At 32.7% G+C, this 22,421-nt stretch overlaps 1 protein-coding gene across 2 annotated transcripts; it reads right to left on the bottom strand.

Moving 5' to 3' along the window:
* Nucleotides 1-1,441: 1,441 nt before the first annotated feature.
* LOC132751992 (transmembrane emp24 domain-containing protein 7-like) lies at nt 1,442-19,414 on the bottom strand. 2 transcript variants are annotated; one of them, XM_060742221.1, is made up of 3 exons: nt 19,137-19,414; nt 17,143-17,397; nt 1,442-3,735 (listed from the first exon to the last, which is right to left on the bottom strand). In XM_060742221.1, the coding sequence occupies exons 1-3, from the start codon at nt 19,284-19,286 to the stop codon at nt 3,499-3,501; spliced, it is 642 nt and encodes a 213-aa protein (XP_060598204.1). In that variant the 5' UTR covers nt 19,287-19,414; the 3' UTR covers nt 1,442-3,498. The 2 variants fall into 2 exon arrangements, with proteins under 2 accessions (XP_060598204.1, XP_060598205.1); XM_060742222.1 differs by lacking the exon at nt 1,442-3,735 and adding an exon at nt 9,159-10,423 and having other exon boundaries at nt 19,137-19,413.
* Nucleotides 19,415-22,421: the final 3,007 nt, after the last annotated feature.

Raw genomic sequence — 22,421 nt, 5'->3', positions numbered from 1 at the left:
AGACAGCAAATTTATGTCTAATTGGAGGAGATAGTGTGGAGAGCAATGTTCGCCGTGTTATGTCTCACACTTTGTCTCAGGAAGTTGCCCTAGAATACAACTGGGTTGGAAAAGGCTCGAAAAAACCATTCGAAAAACTTAGACTTAAAACAGTCATATTAGGTTTGTATTTTTACTTTTTCAAAGTTGATTTCACCGGTGCTAAAAATTTATTTTACACCGTGGGTGTAAGATATGACTCTTGTGTTGTAAATGATCATCATGACTCTGTTTGCATTTTGACAGAATTATGCCTCTTTTTAACTTGAAAATTTTAGGTTAAAATTTTTAATTATGTCAAATATCTCTGTTACTATTAAATCTATTGACTTGTAATTTAAAATATTTCTTTACTATCAAAGTCTTATCCCTTAGCTCTGTTTGCAGTTTTTCAGTTTTATTTGCCTTTAAACTAGTAAATTCTAATTAGTAGTGTATATTTAAATAAAATCAGTAAACTGTATAAATTTCAGATGCTGTAAGAGGAAGTAGACAGGGGTCTACTCATAATGAAATCGAGAAGACAATGAAGGAGTGGCTAAGATATGCCAAGGATAGGGGAGGCGGGCGGAGGAAGAGACTGACTAAAAAGTTGCAACAACAAAGAGAAGAAAATGAAAATGATATGTGAACAACATTTAGAAATAAATTGTAGTAATTAGAATATTTTATGTTCTTTTATTTTACGGTCTCTCTGAATTCTAGGAGACATGCTGTTTTTGGTCTTGTCATCTGAGGGCCAGCGTTAGTAGTAAGAAACAAGTAATTGGGCCAATGGAGGGCCAACAATAAGAGTAGGAAACAAAGTGATAGGCCAACTGAGAGCCAACTTAGATAGTTGAAAATAAGGCATTGGGCCAACGAAGGGCCAATGTTTATTATAGGAAACCAGTCAGTGGGCCAACGGGGGGCCAACAATAAGAAGGGAAATCTGCTGTTGGGCCAACGATAGGAAGGAAAACCAGTCATTGGGCCAATGGAGGGCCAACGATAAGAGTAGGAAAGCAGTCGTTGGGCCAACCATATACCAACCGTTGGCCCACCGTTGCCCCAATTAGCAAATTGACATTGGGCCAACGTTGGCATTATGTGTTGGGCCAACAAAGCAAATGTAATTGGCCCAACGTTGGGCCAACTACTGTCTGCTATCTGGGTAGGTATTAAAGAAAATAGTGCTGCTCACATCCTATTTCTCTATAGTTACAAAGCATATATATTTTATTTCTTGGCGTGGTATCCAAAGACCGGTGCGCTGTTTCTATAAGAAGGCATTTATTACAAGTTCTAAATTTGAAAAGTTTTATTGATGGCGTGGTATCAACAGTCCGGTGGCGCTGTTTCTATTTGGAGGCAGTTCTAAAATAAAAGTTTGGAAAGTGATAACAGAAAGAAAACAAATTGTAAACCAATTATTTACTTTATTTACAGATATAAATATGTTCAAGACAATGGTATATTATAAAGTATCTTTTACGTATTCCCAGAAAGTATGTATTGAAACACAAAGAAAAGAAATATACCCATTGTTTGATCTGACAATTACACTGTTTTCTGAACATAAGTACATACATAAACTGGTATGCCAGTACGTGAAGTTTATCCTGGTAGAAGAGATCGAAGAATTGTACAGTAAAAGTATCAACTTCAATATATCTATATAAAAATTCTGCTAAGTAAGTTATTTTGTAACTATTTTTTTCTACAATTCTAAAATTTATTTAAAATCTAAAAATAAACATTAATACACGATATAAAAGCCATAAGTGTTTGAAATTATATTTGTCCAATAGGATTGCAGTATTTCAAATTAATCGTAACACATTGACTTAATAAATCGGATATTAAAAAGTGTAGTAATAAATGGACTGCTTGTAAAAAAAAATTTCAAACACTAAATTTCCGCTGTTATTGCCCGAATTATAATTTGATATTGCTTACTTATGAGTACTAACGTATATATAAAAATATAAAAAAGAACATTTATTTATATTATTTAGTGACTGAAACTTTTTTAGCCCAGTGAGATTGGAGTACATGTGTATTTACATTTACTTTGATAGATCGGCTGATCATTTATCGATCTTGTAATTGACGAACATTATACTCATTTCGCTGTCAATGACAAGATGTGTTGCTGAATTGATTTAGCAATATATATTTAAAAAGATTGGCTATTACTAGTATTACTAGTAATGGTTACTGGCCAATAAATGAAGAAGAAATTAAGAAAAGAAAAAAATACATTTATAATGCAGTATAAAAGCTACCTAAATCATAAGAAGATTGTCCCCTTTCTTTTAAAGAATACATTCTGCGTGTTATTTATAGGAATTTCCATCTGTCCAGCGGATTATTGATAGAAAAAATTTAAATTGAACACAATGATGGCAAAATGTCAAGTTACTTTTGTTATCTGTTCACTGACCAAGAATGGGTATATTGTCACTCAATTTGAATAATGTTCGTTAGTTTGCATTTATCAAAATATGCCGATCTTGTACAATATGATTTTGTAAAATGCTTACAAAGAAACACTAACCTATACATGTACATAATGAATAAGAAACCACATTAATCATATTACTATACTAACGTGACATATGAACAAAAGTTGACTAGATAAAACAGGCCTTTGTAACAAGGCAAAACACTATATATGTAAATTTAAACTAAATAAAGCTCTTAATTCGTACATATTCGTACTTATATACAACATTTTTTTCTTCTAAGAATTTTAAGAGAAAAATCTACATTGCCTTATAACCGAAATTAAATGCTGGTGTACACTAGACAAAGATAATAGAAATATCTTTTACATATACAAGTCATTAAGGCATCGTATCTACAATGGTGTACACACATAGATATATATATTTTTTCCAAAGTGAACAAAAATTCGAAACAACTGTTGTTTAAATCTGTCAAACAAGCAAATGATGTCACCTTTTATTCAGGCTACAATAACAATGTTAAAATAGTGATTTGTGAATAAAATCTTAAATGGTGTGAACAATAATTTTTACTTGTCAATAAAAATAGTGCTGTAATAAAGGTTTGTAGAGATTTATCCAATGTAAACCAATTAATTCATTCGTACATCTCAAATTTGTTCGAATATTTTTTAATCAAATCAATGAGTATTAGGCAAGCCGGAAATCATTCGTTCATTAATGAGCAATAGACAAGCAAGAAACCATTCGTTCATTAATGAGCAAAAGGCAAGCCGGAAACCATTCGTTAATGAGCAAAAGGCAAGCCGGAAACCATTCGTTCATAAATGAGAACAAGGCAAGCCGGAAATCATTCATCCCTTAATGAGCAAAAGGCAAGCCGGAAGCCATTTATTCATTAATGAGCAAAATGCAAGCCGGAAACCATTTGTTCATTAATGAGCAAAAGGCAAGCCGGAAACAATTCGTTCGTTAATGAGTAACAGGCAAGCCGGAAACCATTCGTTTGTTAATGAGCATTTGGCATGCCAGACATTTTCTTTTCAGTGAAAAAACTTCTCAGTACGAGCACCTGTCCTATACCAATTATAAGCACCGCAATTGACTCTCCGATTGACCAGTACATCACACGCTTGTTGAGTTCCTCCGCAAATATGCGACCCTGTGCCTCACGTAACTTGAAGTGTGTTTGATCGTCAAGAATGTCACTAAGGCTCTCGTACATTGTGTGTCCCGCCGTCTCCATCTGTACAAAATATGAGAAATAATTATATCATTATAAATGTTCAATTAATTTCATTTTATACTTATTTGTATTGTTGTCTATACCAGAAAATCCGTATTAAAATTCATTAATATGTATTATTATACAAGACCTAGTGTGTATCAATTCATAGAATTACTTCAGTCACTGGAAAAGTCTGTATTAGTATTTATTTTAAAAATAGTAAAAGAAAAGATATGTTTATAAGCTTGGTTTAAAACGTTTTTCATAAGTATTGTAAACGTTCAGTTAACGCTAGTGATGTTTATAATAAAATTATATTATTTTGATATAGATTTTTTTTAAATGCTGTGTAATTATTTTTCTGCAGCAATATATGTTCATTCTTCAATATACTTTAAATGTTTGAATTATATCATGTGCTTTGCTATTTATTGTCTTTGATATGTATAGTGTAACAAGAAACTGTTTGTAAAAAGTTCCAAATATTCTTTTTGTTCAGTTCATGTATTTTTTAAAATAAACTTGCACATATTCATCCACCAACTACACAGTATACCTTCTAAAATACTTACATTGTTACCAGGCCCGCTATGTAATAAATCATATTTGCCCTGTGCCAGTCTTATTTATAAAAAAACAACAACAAAAAACAACACTAACATTTGTAAGATACCAAGTTCCCTGTTTATTCAATAAACTTATGAAAAGTTCATTAAAAATTATTGACATCATACTAAATTTATTAACATTATGCTCTTAAATAAAGGCTTCTCTTCGCAGACTTGAAATATATATAATTTAACCTTATAAATATACTAGGCCTAAATTGTGTTAATTGAAAACATGCAGCAAGAATAATAAACAAAGACTCTGATGATTTATTTTGAGAATAAATCTGGAAAGACTTAATTCTAAGATTTTTTATATAAACATAGTCCATTTGCAATCCTCCTCCTAATGAAATTCCGAGGATGTTGTCTCAGATTCCAAGAATGATTTTTAGGAAGGTCAGTGGTTGTGCCAAAGTAGGCGTCTGAAACAATACACAAAAAGTAGCACAGATGTGTCAGTTTTGTTTGTGCGAGAACACCGTAAGTATAGCTTTGTTTCTTCAGACATATTTATAACCCTCAACAACCTGAAACTGAAAGTTATTAGGCTCTGTAACATGAAGACAATCATCTGTACAGGCTGGCTGACCATGCTATTGGCGGACCCTCAATGTATATTGTTTAAATTTTGTTTCATTCGTTTGCTTTTCCGGCACACCAAGACAATTTAGGTCATATGGCGCCGAAACAGGGCTAACCTCGGTGTTACAAACTTAAAGCAACACCAGGGGTCAAAACCACCTCAACCATTGTAGCTTAAAGATGCATAAAATCCAGTATTTCGTCACAATTTTTTAAAAACCCTACAAATTGTAATGACATGTTTAAATTTTAAGCTGAGCTAAGGTTAAATCCCGGTTTTGCAGACCAGATTTATAATACATTTGAATTGGTCTTTAATATGTGTCTTTTTTTAGCGAAATTTATAGATTTTGCAGTCATCAAAGCCTCATAACTCGGTGATAATGCAGTAATCCTGCAGAATAAGTGTAAGTTAGACCCGTTCAGTTTTGCATTTTATATAAAACTAAAGCTAAACAATAACATGTACTCGATTAAAAATTGGTTTTATAGGGTAGACACCAATGCTGCAAAGAATGCCATGGAGAACACTTCGAAACAACACTATCCTGGCAATAGGACAAACTATTCCCAGTTCTTTGCTTAGTAGCAAACAAAAACCTTTGTAATGTAGAACTTAACTAAGACGAGTATTTTTGAGTATCTTGTATATACGACTCTTGGTCATTGTCCCAAAGACATGCAAGAAACCACTTATGTGTTGGTCACATATGCAGTTTAGAAGCAATACATTAACCACAAGCCATCAATCTGAGTAGAACCACCGACGTTCCGTAAGTTAGCTTTAAGTCTCTTCACATGGAAGAATAAATAGTCACTGGCTGGTTTCTGCAGCGGACCTGCACAGCTGTAAGGAGCAAATGGTTCAAGCCATTTGTTGGGTATATGACTAAAGAAAAATAAGTAGTCTTTGCTGATTTTTTTTTTACTTTACTCTGATATCAGATATGTTTTCTGAATTAAATTAAGCAATAGAAATAATTAGACAATATCTGAGACGTATATAATGTGTTTTTTTAGTTATTAATACAATAACATACATGTTTTTGTTTTTAGTAGATGATTTCAAACTATCACAATGCTTTCAGTATGATAAACAATTTGCTAATGACGGACAAACCACTTCTTAATAGAAAATGTAAGGTTATAGTCGACGTGGTCAAAACTGGCTTACTCTTAAGAATACTGCTTAATATCAAAACTGATAAAAAAAATCTCTTGCACTACACAGGACGTATAAATATTATATAGATAACACATTGGCTAGGATATCATCCGGCGGATAATATTTGCTGTTACTTATTTTATTACCCTGAACAGGGTCTTTCAAATAGAAAGATTCTATATGAAAAACCCTGCCCTGGACAAACACTTCATTGTGACACTGTTTCTAAAGGTTTTTACTTTTCAGATTTTCTATTGTTTTTATTTTTCAGATTTTCTATTGTTTCTATTTTTCAGATTTTCAATTGTTTTTATTTTTTCAGATTTTTACTGTAAAAAAGCACTGTTACCTATTTTTAGTCACATGCTACACTTGAATTAACATTAAGAATAAATCCCATTGGCCTATGGGAAATTAACATGACAAAAATAAGGAGGGATAATATTCTGAATTAAGTTCAAACAAAGTGATAGTTTTGCATCATCTATTACACAATACACACTATGTCCAAAATGTACATATATGTATATAAACAAAAAACACATCACATATAATTATAATGAAATGGATTCAAACTTCACACATTCAAAACACAAAACATAAAATTAGTTAAATATATTTACAGTGTCATACAAGTGTACAATACTTAATTTAGCACATTCAAACATTAATTTAATTATTTTGAACATATTATAGAAATCAGCTTCAATGTTCCACATTAAAATCATTTAAGCTGCATCATGACAAAACCAACATAATGGGTTTGAGATGAGCATGGATCCAGACCAGCCTGCGCATCCGCGCAGTCTGATCAGGATCCAAACTGTTCACTATCATTTTCTCTATTTGTTATAGGGTTTGTAAGCGAACAGCATGGATCCTGATCAGGCTGTGCGGATGCGCAGGCTGGTTTGGATCCATGCTGGCCGCAAACACATTACGTTGGTTTTGTCATGGCGCGGCTCATTTTCTTTCTGTCACACCCTGGATAGGGCAAACATGTTATAATAATGAATTTTTGATAATTTTCTCCTGAAGGAAATAGCGCTGGATATGAAAACTATAATATTTGTGACAATTGTAGCAAAAATGTGAATAGTATTTTGACTAATCCATACTTCACTGTATTAGCCTAATTACAAAATGCAAGCAAAATTTAATTCAGCTACGTTACAGCAATGTATACGGTACCTCTGTAACAAATTAAGAGGACCCCATCCTAAACACAACTTTGTGGCAGAGATTTTGTGGGTCAATATTCAGTATAATTTAAATGAAGTATATGTAGTATGAAAAGAAAACAATATAAACAGCTGATTTTTGTGAATTGTCAAATTATTTAATACATTTTTGTACATATGAAGCAAAATATTGTTAAAGCGCCAATACATAAAATATTTTTATCAGTTTTCATGAAAATGATAGAATTATGGCAGATATTTATCATATCTTAAAAGCAAATGATATAATATTGGGAATAACCCTCACAATGGTGGTCGGGGGAGGTATTATAATTGCTGTGTGAAAATCATCAATGAAAGTCCAAAATAATGTCTGGTGTAAGTTTACATATTGATATTAGTCTTTCAAATATACATTGTATCCCTTTATCAAATATATAAATATGGTATTATGATATATAAAGAACAAACATACACTATTTGTATGGAATGATAAATCCATAAATACTGGAATATCAAATTATTTGCTGAAAAAAAAATGCTGACCAATCAATTATACATTAATTAGAACTATTTGAAATACTAAAGTTTCCAAAATCAATAAATTGACCTTATTCTTCAGTCTCAATCAATCACATGTTAGTGGGCTAAATGGTTATGCCCTGTAAAGTCTGGATTGATTGGAGTGAACTATATCTAATAATACCCATTAAGAAGTGTTAGATGATTTTCTCTGTTTACAATGAAGAAAATTAAGCAATTAAGCATTATTAAAAGTCTTACAATTCATAGTACTTTATTATTAAAATTTTTACTCATTAAAGAAAATTCAACTTTTCATAAAACTTGTCTGAAGATTTGCTGCCTTAACTCTTAACCCATTACCCCATGAGCATTTTGTGAAAAATGGCTGTTTTCATTGAAAAGTCTCCCGTTACAAGTTCAAGTTGCTATAAAACTATAAAAACTGCTTCAATACTAATCAAACTTGGCACAAATGTTGACTGGACCATTGCCTTTGTAACAACATGCTCAGTCTGAAATTTCCTGTTACCATGGCAACGAGGGGACATCTCAAAAATTGCCAAAAATCACTATTTTGCGTTGATTTTTTCCATCTAAATTGATTTCAAAGTGCTGCTACTTACACGGTACCTTATGATCGACCTGGGGCCATTTTTAGCCTCCCACAAGTCCAAAATGTTCTTGGCGATCAGGGGGACTCCGCCCCCCTTCAAACCCCCCAAACAGAAGGGGGCACATCCCCCTTCTGGCAACCCCCTGATGTATCTTTTGGATGGGGGGCCGCGCCGAAAAAGTGGTCAATTTTTTAAACAACATTTCTTAAACAAAAACAAGTGTCTGGGGGCCTAAATAAGGCATTTTTTCACCATTTGAGAAAGCAAAAGGGGGGGGGGGTGAAAAGGCGTATATATCTGGTAATGGGTTAAGCTCCTTTTCTTCATAGACTTGCCCCACTCCAAATAACAATTTGGAGGAAATCAAGGTGAAGACCTGAAGTTAGTAAGCCAACAAGTTGCCATGGCACATACGCATTAACTCCTTTGTCAAGCCCTGTCCTTGTACCATACAATATTGATTTTCCTTGTACCATACAATATGGATTTTCCTTATACTATACAATATGGATTTTTCTTATACCATACAATATGAATGTCCTTGTACCATACAAAATGAAATTTTCTTTATACAATACAATATGGATTTTCCTTGCACCATACAATATGGATTTTTCTTGTACCATATGATACTTATGAATGTAACATAGTAACATACATGTATGTACAGGCATATATTAAAAGGCATAATTTAAATTTTTGCTTCGTTTCTTTTGGGGTCAAAATAGGGCTACATTCTCGGGTACAAATGTAGTACTAGGTGTAAATGTTAAATTGTTTATTTATCAAATAAGATAACATTATTTTAATTCATGAATATGTACAACAAAATGTAAAAGCATACATATTTAGTTTCCTAAAAATCAATCACTTGTGTATGAATTACTTGATGAGTATAATCCTAGAATAACACTAATGAGACAAAATGTTATTTTATAAATACCATTCATAAAGTTAACATTTAAAAACAAGTTACCAGTAAAAAATCTTTCTCTCTAAAAAAAATCAAAAAAAAAAATCCCAGCATGGAATGAAAACTTTTCGAATGAACAAAAAATTAACTATCTTTGAGCACTACATTTCGAGGGCTTGGTGCAAAAGGGTTGTAACTCATATTAAATAAAGAAGGAGTTACAACCCTTTCACACCAAGCTGTCAGTTTCTCCTCCTTGTTTCTACATGTATGAAAACAATACTGACAACTTCATAGCTAATCTATTCCTAGTTGGCTTGCATAACACCAAATTCTTACTATTTAAGTCATCATTCCTGCAAAATGCACTTTTTCCCAAAGTATTACACACAAAATTTCACACATTGTCACACGTATAAATTATATGTATGAACATTACATCATAGTTAACGTTTTCCCTGCATAATGAGCACTTAAATCCTACAGACGTAGAACTTATTTTTTTCTGGCTATTTCGGCTTGTTGCTGAATTTTTATCAACAAAAGTTCTCTGAACTGAAATTTTCCTTCTGGTATTTAACCGCTTAAACTTTAACAATTGTTTCAATCAGCTTCAACTTTCCCCCCACCCACACCGTCACTCTTGCCTGACAATTTAACAAAAATTTAAACAACGGGCATGTAAAGAAATTTACAGTGCTATAATATTTATATAAGCACCTCAATGATTCCCTCGTGATCGTTATTTGAGATGTATCCATTTTATTTTCTTTAAGTAATAAACCTTACAGTTAAAATTCAAACTTCATTTAACTTCCATTTTAAAAAGAATCTCTTTTATCAATTTTAATAAATGTTTGTTAACTAGCTAAAAAATTATTCCTAAATTAAGTTCAAGGTCCTCTTCTTTTATCTGTAAAAAAGCTTCGTAACACTAAAACTTGTCCGATTCCTATAATGAGAATAACTGCTGTCTGTCCGATAGACCACAATAAAACACGCTCGTTAAGATTCTCGGCGTGTGCCCGCCCCTGTGACTCTCTTAACTTATGATGTGTTTGTAGATCTAGAATTGTCTCTAGCTGGTCGTGTGTATTTACAGCGCTTGATTCAAGCTATAAATAGATAACATGAGTTAAGAACAATGTCAGTATCAATAATTTTTATTGTTATTTATACAACCCTGTTTATATAATGAAAGAAAAATAAATAAATAAAAAAAATAAATCATTTTTTGGTACAAGTTATGATGTGATTTTTTCTTTACCTTGAATTAATTTTGCATTTTAAGTTAAATCATCACCATATTTCATATAATGGACTTGTTGATTATATATACTGCCCCAAAGTATCTATTTAAAGGTCTCTGGAATTATTAAAGATGAAGTCCCTGTTCATATGGAAATAAATAAGCCATTAAGGTCAAAGGTCATATGGTGAAATTGTATTATAAGGTCATACTCATAAGGTAAATTTCTATGGTAAAGTTATAAGATGAATGTCTATGATCAGGCCATATAGTGAATTTCTATGATAAGGTCATAGGGTGAATGTCTATGATACGGTCATAGGGTGAATGTCTATGATAAAGTCATAAGGTGAATGTCTATAATAAAGTCATAAGATAAATATCTATGATAAGGTCATAAGGTGAATGTCTATGATAAGTCATAAGGTGAATGTCTAATGATAAGGTCATAAGGTGATGTCTGTGATAAGGTCATATGGTGAATGTCTGTGATAAGGTCAAAGGGCGAACGTCTATGATAAGTCATAAGGTGAATGTCTAATGATAAGGTCATAAGGTGAATGACTATGATAAGGTCATAAGGTGAATGACTATGATAAGGTCATAAGGTGAATGTCTGTGATAAGGTCATAAGATAAATGTCTATGATAAGGTCATAAGGTGAATGTCTAATGATAAGGTCATACATGTAGGTGAATGTCTATAATGAGGTCATAAGGTGAATGTCTATGATAAGGTCATATGGTGAATGTCTATGATACGGTGATAAGATGAATGTCCATGATACCTCATAAGGTGAATGTCTACTGATAAGGTCATAGGTGAATGTCTTTGATACGGTGATAAGGTGAGTGTCTATGATTCGGTCATAGGGTGAATGTCTATGATAAGGTCATAAGGTAAATGTCTGTGATAAGATCATAAGGTAAATGTCTGTGATAAGGTCATAAGGTAAATGTCTGTAATAAGGTCATAAGGTGAATGTCTATGATAAGGTCATAAGGTAAATGTCTGTGATAAGGTCATAAGGTAAATGTCTGTAATAAGATCATAAGGTGAATGTCTATGATAAGGTCATATGGTGAATGTCTATGATACGGTGATAAGATGAATGTCCATGATACGGTCATAAGGTGAATGTCTACTGATAAGCTGATATGTGAATGTCTATGATACGGTGATAAGGTGAATGTCTATGATTCGGTCATAGGGTGAGTGTCTATGATAAGGTCATAAGGTAAATGTCTGTGATAAGATCATAAGGTAAATGTCTGTGATAAGGTCATAAGGTAAATGTCTGTAATAAGGTCATAAGGTGAATGTCTATGATAAGGTCATAAGGTAAATGTCTATGATAAGGTCATAAGGTAAATGTCTATGATAAGGTCATAAGGTGAATGTCTGTAATAAGATCATAAGGTAAATGTCTGTGATAAGGTTGTAAGGTAAATGTCTGTAATAAGGTCATAAGGTGAATGTCTATGATAAGGTCATAAGGTAATTGTCTATGATAAGGTCATAAGGTAAATGTCTATGATAAGGTCATAAGGTAAATGTCTGTGATAAGATCATAAGGTAAATGTCTGTGATAAGGTCATAAGGTAAATGTCTGTAATAAGGTCATAAGGTGAATGTCTTTGATAAGGTCATAAGGTAATTGTCTATGATAAGGTCATAAGGTAAATGTCTATGATAAGGTCATAAGGTGAATGATACAGACATAAGGTGAATGTCTATGATAAGGTCATAAGATGAATGTCTAAGGTAAGGTCATAAGGTGAATTTCTATGATAAGGTCATAGGTGAATTTCTATAAGGTCATAAGGTGAATGTCTATGATAAGGTCATAAGGTAAATGTCTATGATAAGGTTATAAGGTAAATGTCTATGATAAGGCCATAAGGTGAATGATACGGACATAAGGTGAATGTCTATGATAAGGTCATAAGATGAATGTCTAAGGTAAGGTCATAAGGTGAATTTCTATGAATATTTTGATAAGGTCATAGGTGAATTTCTATAAGGTCATAAGGTGAATGTCTATAATAAGGTCATAAGGTGAATGTCTATGATAAGGTCATAAGGTGAATGTCTATGATTCGGTCATAAGGCGAATGTCTATGATAAGGGCATAAGATGAATGTCTATGATAAGGTCAAAGGTAAATTTCTATGATAAGGTCAAAGGTGAATTTCTATGATAAGGTCAAAGGTGAATGTCTATGATATGGTCATAAGATGAGTCATACTCATATGGTAAATTTTTATGATAGGACATATGGTTTATTTCTAGGCGCGATATTGGAATGACCTCAGGTTTGCTTTAAAAACAAACAAGATTGCATTTGAGAAAAATGCTATGCCACCGCAATAAAACAACACTAAATAGTAGTGTAGGAACAGATTTTTTTGTTTCTATACAATTGAAAATTGTCATAATGCATATCTAATTCTTATTATCAGATTAGTGGTTAAATCTATTGTTAACTCTATAAAAGATCAGAGTAGGAATATATCAATGCACTTGAGTCTAGTGAATTTGGTGATGAAGGTCATATTTCACACAGCCTAAAATTTCATGACTGCATCAAAGGACAACATGTAATACACTTTGTCAAAATCTAGGTCAGCTGATATCAAAGTTCACTTTTAATTTTGACACTAGAGGCAAAATTTGAACAACTTTGGTAGAGTACCTATATATGATATCATTTAACAAATATTAAAGCTCTAAGCCTTGTACCTTCAGACAATAAGATTTTTTTGATTTTTTACTATATGTATATTATGTATATATTGAAAATCAATGACCCCGAGGCGGGGGCAATTTTGACCCCAGGGCTATAATTTGAACAATCTGGGTAGAGGTCTATCAGACAATGCCTTATGCAAAATATCTAAGCTCTAGGCCATTTGGGTCTTTACAAGAAGGTATTTTAAATTTTTACTATATGTACATATAGTGAAAATCCATGACCCCCGGGGCAGGGCTGATTTTGACCCCAGGGCTATAATTTGAACAATATTGGTAGAGGTTCTACCAGACAATGCCTTATGCAAAATATCTAAGCTCTAGGCCTATGGGTCTTTAACAAAAAGGTATTTTAAGTTTTTACTATATGTACATATAGTGAAAATCAATGACCCCGGGTGGGGCCGATTTTGACCCCAGGGCTATAATTTGAACAATCTTGGTAGAGGTCTACCAGACAATGCCTTATGCAAAATATCTAAGCTCTAGGCCTTTTGGGTCTTTACAAGAAGATTTTTTAAATTTATTCTTATAATTCCTTTTGGTTGCCATGGCAAACAGATTTCTGCATGGAATTAAATTCTTTGAACAACTTTGGAAGCCCTTCACCCAAGGATCAATCCTGCCAAGTTTGGTTGAAATTGGACTAGTGGTTTTTCACAAGAAGATTTTTTAAGTTCACTATATAATCTATATAACACACACACACACAAACAAACAAACGAACAAACACACACACACACACACACACACACACAGGTGAATCGCTATATGCCACCGCATCGCAGATGCTGCGGTGGCATAAAAATTCAAACAGGTATATAATTTCAGTGTAGTACCATCATTGAACAAACCTTGTCATCTTAAAAGAAATTGTAACTAGCCATATTCCAATCCATAGACATGTAGGTGGGGACCTAGAGCTTTAAATTCTGCTAATTTTAAAATCCTGAACAAAGCAGTGTCATAGACCCTGACTGCAGTAATCACTCACACAGGAAAATTTGCAAGGCTCATAGATAGGGGAAAAATTGCAAGGCTCATGGATAGGGGAAAATCAAGTTGAGTTATGGAAGGGGAAATCTGGGAAAAATTACAAAAAGCCTAAATTTAACTACATGTATACAACATTATTACTTTTTCAAAGAAATGCCCATCAATAAACAAAAGGATCTCAAGCATAGACGACCATGATGACTCTTAATAATTGCTCACCAGAAGATAATTATGCTCTACATAAAGTAGTAAAAATGTTAATGGCGGAAAACAGACACAGGTCCAAGTTAGCTCACCTTGAACTCTTTGGGCTCTGGTGAGCTTATAAAAAACCATGGAGGATAATTTTTGTCAGCAGTTGGAGAAAACAAATATATTTTTTGGAAAGGGGAATGTGACCAAATTTTGGTCCAATTTAATTTGGCACATAAAAAAACAATTCAAACACAATGCTACTTATACTAAAGAAAGGATAGGTATAATTGATTGGAAGAGAACATGTACCAAAATCTACATCTAATCAAGGAAGAGGAAGGAGTGGGTCCTAAATTGAAATGCTTCAAAACCAAGAAACAATTTACGAAAAATTCCCAACACATCTATCTAAAGAAAAAGGAAAACAAACTATAAATAAACATTTACATGATTGTACCCCAATCAGAGGGAAAAGGTAGTTGAAATTCTAATTTTGGTTTTTGAAGATCTATTTTAAATGATAATGTAATATTTCACTATCCGATATTAAACTATATAACTACATGTATGCCTTTGCTGTGGTGGTATAATTTATTCTTAACATACCAGAATTTAAAGGACTTGCTTAATGATTTTTTGTTAGGCTTTCACAATGGAAGAAGACTTCAGGCTCTTCTGTGCATGTTTTTTTTTTTGGTCACAAACAGGTGTCTGAGTAGAACAATAACACAAAGACCTTTCTGTAAAGTACATGTAACAGGACTAAGATCCCTTTAAAAGACTTAACATTCAAATTTCTAAACACGTCAAATTGTGTTTAGATTCTTCATTTAGAATTAAGTCAGTTAATAATGATAAATTTAAATATACTGACATTGTCTTAATTCATGTTTTATACCATTACTACACATGTAATGGACCCCTTGGCTCTTTATTGACAGCATAAGACAGACTGTGACAGTTAAAACATTTACTACATTGATATCAACAATTTTTTTATTGATGATGTCAATTTAAACACTTAAATGATAGGATTCTTTGTCATCTTACTTAAATATATAATAAACTCCATGAATTAATACTGTGTGGTGTATTGTATTGCATTTATTGTATTGTACTGTATTAATTTTATTGTATTCTATTGCACTGTACTACATTTATTGTATTCAATGTATTGCATTTATTGTTTATTGTATTGTACTACATTAATTGTATTGCATTTATTCTATTGTATTCTATTGAATTTATTGTATTCAATGTACTGCACTTATTGTATTGTACTGCATTTATTGTACAGCATTTATTCTATTGTACTGTACTGCATTTATTGTATTGTACTGCATTTATTCATAATTGTATTGTATTGACTGTATTGTACTGAATTATTTCTATTGTATTGTACTGCATCACATTTACTTTAAAGCCCCCAAAATGCTCTTACTCTTATTTTTCAAAAGCTTTTTAATTTTGTGTACTTTTATACTTAACAAAAAGTTGCACATTGGCCAATTACCTGAACCAATTTTTCTTTGTGTTGCCTTTTGGAACTTTGTATAGTTAAAGTGATTAAGTATTTTGTATGGAAGTCAAAAATACAACTTTACATTTTGCTACTTTTATGACAAATTATTTCACGTTAAGCACTACTTTCTTCAGGTAACAAGCAGCCTACATTCTCTAAAACCATTTTTTTTAACATTATAATATTCATGTATGCCCTTACCTAAGAAGTAGAAATTTATTTGATTCTAAGGCTTAATGTGCCTTTAAATTTACTTGCTGGAACAGTAAGTTAATGGCCTTTGTCATCAGTATTGAGTCAGGCCAGCCTACAGAATTTCTGTGCAGTCTTTTTAGGCTCTTTAGTATTCTACTGGTACATAATTATAGTTCAATTTTTGTAAAATTTGAAATCCCTGGAATTTTGCATTGACTGATCCAAATTCAAAGCAGGGCAATTCCATTACGATTCAGCAGGTTATAATTGAATATCTCAATTTATGGATCATATTTGTGACTGTTAGAAATGCTGATTTTCCATAGCAACATGATTCATGAACAATTTTTTAAGAAATCTGTTCTATAAATAAATGAAAACTATTGGCACAGTGTACGGAATAACCGTCTTTTCGACCTTTCTCGACCCTGTAACAGAGATTTTTTTCTGTTGTACTCTATCAACTGCCATCACCAGATTTTATAAAATAAAACAATACCACCACAGTAAAGGCATGCATGCATTACATATCTATACCAAACAACATTTAATAGCTAAGCAAATGTATGTTTAGAAAACAATCAAAATCAAGAAAATGGCTATTTTTATCAGGCCATTACATGTACCTAACCCGTTTTTATTTGAAAATTGGGAACAAAATAAGCATATTTGCCATTGGAGATGGGTCTGGTAATCTCACCTGTAGTGACACTGAGAAAAGGCATGTTTACAGTATGCTACTGACTACATGGATAGATTTAAATGGAAGTACTTATTTACTAAGTTATTTCTAAAAAAGCAAATTTGGTCATCTTTACCTATGAAATAGAAGAATTCATCTTCAAAGTTGAGTTTTGTATGATTTTAGGCGGGACAGTATGGGGGGTGGGGCAGAAAGAAGAGAAAAGATGATAAAAATTCTGTACCATTGTCATAGCAGTGGCGTGTGCGTCACCTCCCTCTTTCTTCGCGAGGGGGTCTTCATCTCCCACTTCCAGGTCAAAGTATACAACTTTGTGTGTAAACGTCGAAAACTCATTGCTAAAACAGAACTTGTAGACCCCCTTTGAATCTGTTGTCCATGTGTAACTGTCATATTGTTTTTTCACATCTTTGTATAGAGATTTACCATAGGGATCTGTAAGTTCCATGTCTACATCATAATGACCTCCAGTTATAACCTATGACAAGAGAAAATCAAACCCAACTGATAAGCCAACATGTACTAGAATCTGCTTACAAAACTGATACTGTGAGTTCAGAAAATTGATTGTACAACAATTAAATTTAATAGCTAGCTCGAAGAGCTGGCCCGAAGGGCCTGCTCGCAAAGCGAGCTTTACGGTAACGCTAGTACCTGCTAAGTTATGGTTTTGAAAACGTTCGTCCGAAGTACCGAATGGGACACATCACAACTTTTCGAATTACAAGATAAGGATAAAAGCTGATGTACTCTGATTGAAAACGGAAGCGTGGCTGGTGTCCCGCGCACTTATATAGAAACCATAATAGAAAGGAGGAACCAGAATAAACGGAAGCAGTATATAAGATACTGAATGACAATTTTAAAACGGAAAATGTAAAATAAAAATGAACGATTGTTTTAATATATCTTACGGTAAAAGAAAATCGAGCTCGCTTTGAGGCTCTGCCTTTTTCATATTATCAACCATTAATACGGGGAAGTCAAAGAACGGGCCCGCGAAGCGGGTCCGGGCTTTGGCTTGCCCGGCTATAGACTACACATGTATATTTAAAAGAAAATCAAATAAAAAACAATTAAAAAATATATAGAATTCTATACCCATTAATGAAATTTTCAGTGTCAGTTCTTGTCTTGCCATTTACAATGTAACTCAAGGATAATAGGCGGGGTATTCTGATAACGGAACAAATCTCAACTTTTCGGATAAATGATAATCGTCGAGTGTTCCGAGTGAAAACGGAAGCGGTGCATGTAATACCGAATGACACCTTTAAAACAGAAAGAATAAAAGGAATTTTTAACGACTTCCCCGTTCATAGGCCTTGCCTAATTTAATATTACGGGGAAGACAAAGTCGCTTTGCGGGCCCGGGCTTTGGCTTGCCCGGCTATAGACTACAAATGTATATTTAAAAGAAAATTCAAATAAAAAACAATTGAAAAAATATATATAGAATTCTATACCCATCAATGAAATTTTCAGTGTCAGTTCTAGATAGGCGCCGCCATTTACAATGTAACTCAAGGATAAAAGGTGGTGCATTCCGATAACATAACAAATCTCAACTTTTTGGATTAATAATAATCGTCGAGTGTTCCGAGTGAAAACGGAAGTGTGTACATATAATACCGAATCACACCTCAAAACAGAAAAATGAAAGGATTTTTTACTTCCCTGTTCATAGGCTTTGCCTAATTTCATATTATGAAAGCAGGCAAAGCCTTTGAACAGGAAAGTCAGATAAGAAAATTTCTTTCATTTTTTATTTTAATCAGGATGCGTAGACTGGTCTCCTGTGCACATTTACAGAAACCATAATTGGACAGGGAACCAGTATAAACAAAAGCAGTGCATAAAATACAGAATGGCAGTTTTAAAACAAATGTAAAATATGGTGTTAAGTGAATAGTGCGACCAAAAGTATGACAAATGTCACAAAAGGATTTTTTGACCGACTTCCCCGTTCATTTCCTTTGCCTTTTTTCATATTAATTTCTGTCAAAGAGCTTGCTTTGAGGCATTGCCTTATTCGTATAATTTATGCAAATATGTCAATCACAAAATTATGGTATTTATTTGCTGATCCAACACTTTTTAGGAAGTTTAGGTCACCTAAACTAGCATATCTGTGTTGTGTTTTTAGTTTTGATAAGCTGAAAAAGAAATATATATATCTTTTAGAAATAACTTAAGGTTGCGAGGTCATGTATATACCTGAAATTCAAGTGTGCATTCTACATCCTTGTCGATCATCTCATAAAAACATTGTTTTTCATTATCTGGGAGCTCAAATGTCATTTCTCCTGCATATGAGACACATATACACACAGCGATCAATGGCAATATGTAAAATATATGCTCCATACTTGAAATAGATGGATAATTTGTCTATAAAACTAAAAAATACGGTTTGTTTTTGTTAGAAACCAATATTGCCGGTTTGTTATTCCAAGATGGCGGCCTCCAGCGTGGCAAACGGTGTCACTACAATTTTTACTCCGTGTATTTGGTCGTTATACGTGGCCTGAAAGGAGAAAGTAAAACGCGGATTGGGCAAAAGGACGCTTAATTCCGAAAAATATAGAAACTGGGATGAAAAAATAACATATTTTTTTAAATGTGATGTTCAATAGGTTGTATGTAAAATAATAGAATATTTCAAACCGGTTCAAGACATGCCAAGTTAATTCGACCAAAAGAGATCAGGCTGTAGAATCTAATATTTTTCTTTCTTTCTTAATTATAAAAAGATTTTCAGAATATACTATATACATATATTGTATAACCGGTTACCACCCAAGACAGTGATGGCCAGCAATAAAAAAACACAAGAAACTAATGCATGGCAATATAGTTTCAATTTATTGCTTATTTGCCTAATACACATATAGCTACACGACTGAAGACTCAACTTAACATGATTTATTGCTTGTTACAGGCTTTATAAACATATATACACTTAAAATTACTATAAAGAAAAAAAAATATACTCAAGCTTATTCATTAACCATTCAGACATATATAACGTAATCGTTCAACTTCATTCTATATATATTAAATGAACTATTAAAGCTATTTTATTTAATACAAACATGACAGAAAAGTAACATCGGCTTTGATTGAATTTAAGCCGTACGAGTACACGTGTATACCAATCAAATAATGTTAATCTAAATATAGTTTAATTCAAACAAATTCACAGCACACTTCCTGTGCCCATTTTTATTGGCTCCAAAGGGTGGGCATATAATTGCCACTTGTCCGACCTTCCGTCTGTCCGTTGAACTTTTTTCCGTAGAAAAACCTGAAACTGTAGTAATGATGGAGTTTTATTTTAACTTTACACAGTGATAGAGACTTTTAAGGGGATGTGCAGTATCCAAGAACCATAATTATCTACCTTAAGAAAAAAATGCTTGTCCGAATTATCATTATTTTAATTCCATCAATGATATCTAACGGAAACTTCACACAGTTGTAGGGACTAAAAGAGGAAGTACTTTTAGTATTTTTCTGAAGAGAAAAGACTTGAAAAGTATTGGAGGAATTTTATTAAAACTTTACACAATTATAAATACCAGTGACAGGAACTGCAGTGTTAAAGATCCGTGATTCTATCTTGCTTTAATTTAGTATAACTTCTGAACCATCATTGATATTTCATTGAAACTTCGAATTGTGAGAAGAAGTGCAGTGTCAAAAAATCAGAACTGTACGTTACTTAGATGTTTTAATTATCTTCGTTTGTAATATTAAATAATGCTTGTTCGGAGAATGATTTGAAAAATATCGAACTAATTTGATTAAAACATCATACAGTGATAGAAAATAATATGACGAAGTGAAATGTACAGAAGTCATAATTTTATCTTGTTTAATTTTTTAATTATCTACCTTTATGATACTTATTTATTTTTAAATAATGCTTTTCCACAGAACAACTTCTGAACTGGCAATGCTATCTTATTGAAACTTCACCTCGAACTTGTAACAGGAGGCTTTTTAATGAAAACAGCCATTTATTCACAAAACTCTCATGCGGTAATGGGTTAAAGGTGTCATTCGGTATTTTATGCACCGCTTCCGTTTTTACCCGTCAGAAGAATGATAGTACTGAAGAACAGTAACTACACATAAATGACTTTTTGAACTATCTCCCTATATAAGACATAATATAATACTTGTACGAGGAACTTGAAATACATTTAAACTTATTATACAAAAATAATCATAATTATATAAGGAAAGAGCATATATACAGTACTTGTGTGTTCTGATATTGTAACTCTCAGGTATGGGCTTTTGTTACGGCAGTGTGTCCGTTTTTAGGCCTTATCAACGATTTCTTTATACAACCTTTGGTTCAAAACAATATACTTGATTTTGTTCAATCTTTACAGGAACGATCAGTAGGTAATCCTATACAAATACAAATACGATGCATAAGTAGATAACAACAGGTTAAAATGGAATAAATAAATGTAATATTCTTTAAAAATCTATCTTAAGACTATATTGGGATTTTTGACAAATACATATAAATCGGTCGTAGGACAGGGCGTATATGTATATGTTTATAATGATATTAAAAGTAATAAGAAGGCAACCTCAGTATTTAAATATTTTTAATACATTAAATTATGGTCCGTTCGTCTCGAGTCACCGTCCGCCCTGTCCCAAAATATGGTCCGCCCCATCCGAACATACGGTCCACCCTGGTACGTTCCACCCTGTCTCACTGTCCGCCCTGTCCGTAATTCGGTCGTAGTAATACAGCTAATACAAAAGGCTACACATATATTGACTTTTAAAATACTTTCAAAAGACTGCCCATGAAAAAATAATTGTCTCCCTTCATAACAGATTATAACTTAAGAGTAGTCGTCCGTTTCATCGATCGTATTAGTACTGTACTATTTAATTTTTTTGACGAGACCTTATACTGTTGATAGCTAATTTGTGCATGTCGATATTGAAATTCATAAAAAAATTGAATGAACTGTTTCAAATTCACAGGGACCTTTCGTGACTGACAGGTTGCCTTTATGTGTTGAGACAACATAATTGTAGCCAACGCCTTGCGTGATTGCTGAAGACTACTAAATGGGTTCAAAGTTACTGAAGTCTATATGTATCTCTTAGCTCATGTTTTAATCATGTACACACGACATAAGGCGGATTGTGGATTAATCTAACTTTATATCTATTATTATAGACATTGACCCATACAATTACAAGTATAAAATAAGTAATGTAAGCTAATGGGAATGGTTTGAGAAAATCTTATATATAAAACATATTTTCCTTTTGCGCTAATGTTAATATAAACTTGAATCATCACCTTCATTGCAACATTTTTATAAATACCATTCATAACATTTTAGCTGTATAGAGGAATATAGATTATTTGTATTACTTAATATCTGCAACCAAAATGTAATTGAAAATGAATATCATTTATTGTTTTGTTGTAGTAGATATAGAAATCTTAGAATTAAA

The sequence above is a fragment of the Ruditapes philippinarum genome, unplaced genomic scaffold (genome assembly GCF_026571515.1).
Source record: "Ruditapes philippinarum isolate M1 unplaced genomic scaffold, ASM2657151v2 ctg2159_1_1_1_1, whole genome shotgun sequence".
In the NCBI taxonomy this organism is placed as follows: domain Eukaryota; kingdom Metazoa; phylum Mollusca; class Bivalvia; order Venerida; family Veneridae; genus Ruditapes; species Ruditapes philippinarum.
The sequence above is the reverse complement of the archived record's forward strand: the minus strand, read 5'-3'. Positions and strand labels throughout refer to the sequence as shown.

Coding starts and splice junctions, on each gene's coding strand:
- LOC132751992 (XM_060742221.1), bottom strand. CDS start 19,286: ATGGAGCATATATTTTACATATTGCCATTGATCGCTGTGTGTATATGT. Junction 17,398..19,136: donor AATGCACACTTGAATTTCAG/GTATATACATGA, acceptor CTCTTGTCATAG/GTTATAACTGGAGGTCATTA. Junction 3,736..17,142: donor ACGCCACTGCTATGACAATG/GTACAGAATTTT, acceptor TATTTTGTACAG/ATGGAGACGGCGGGACACAC.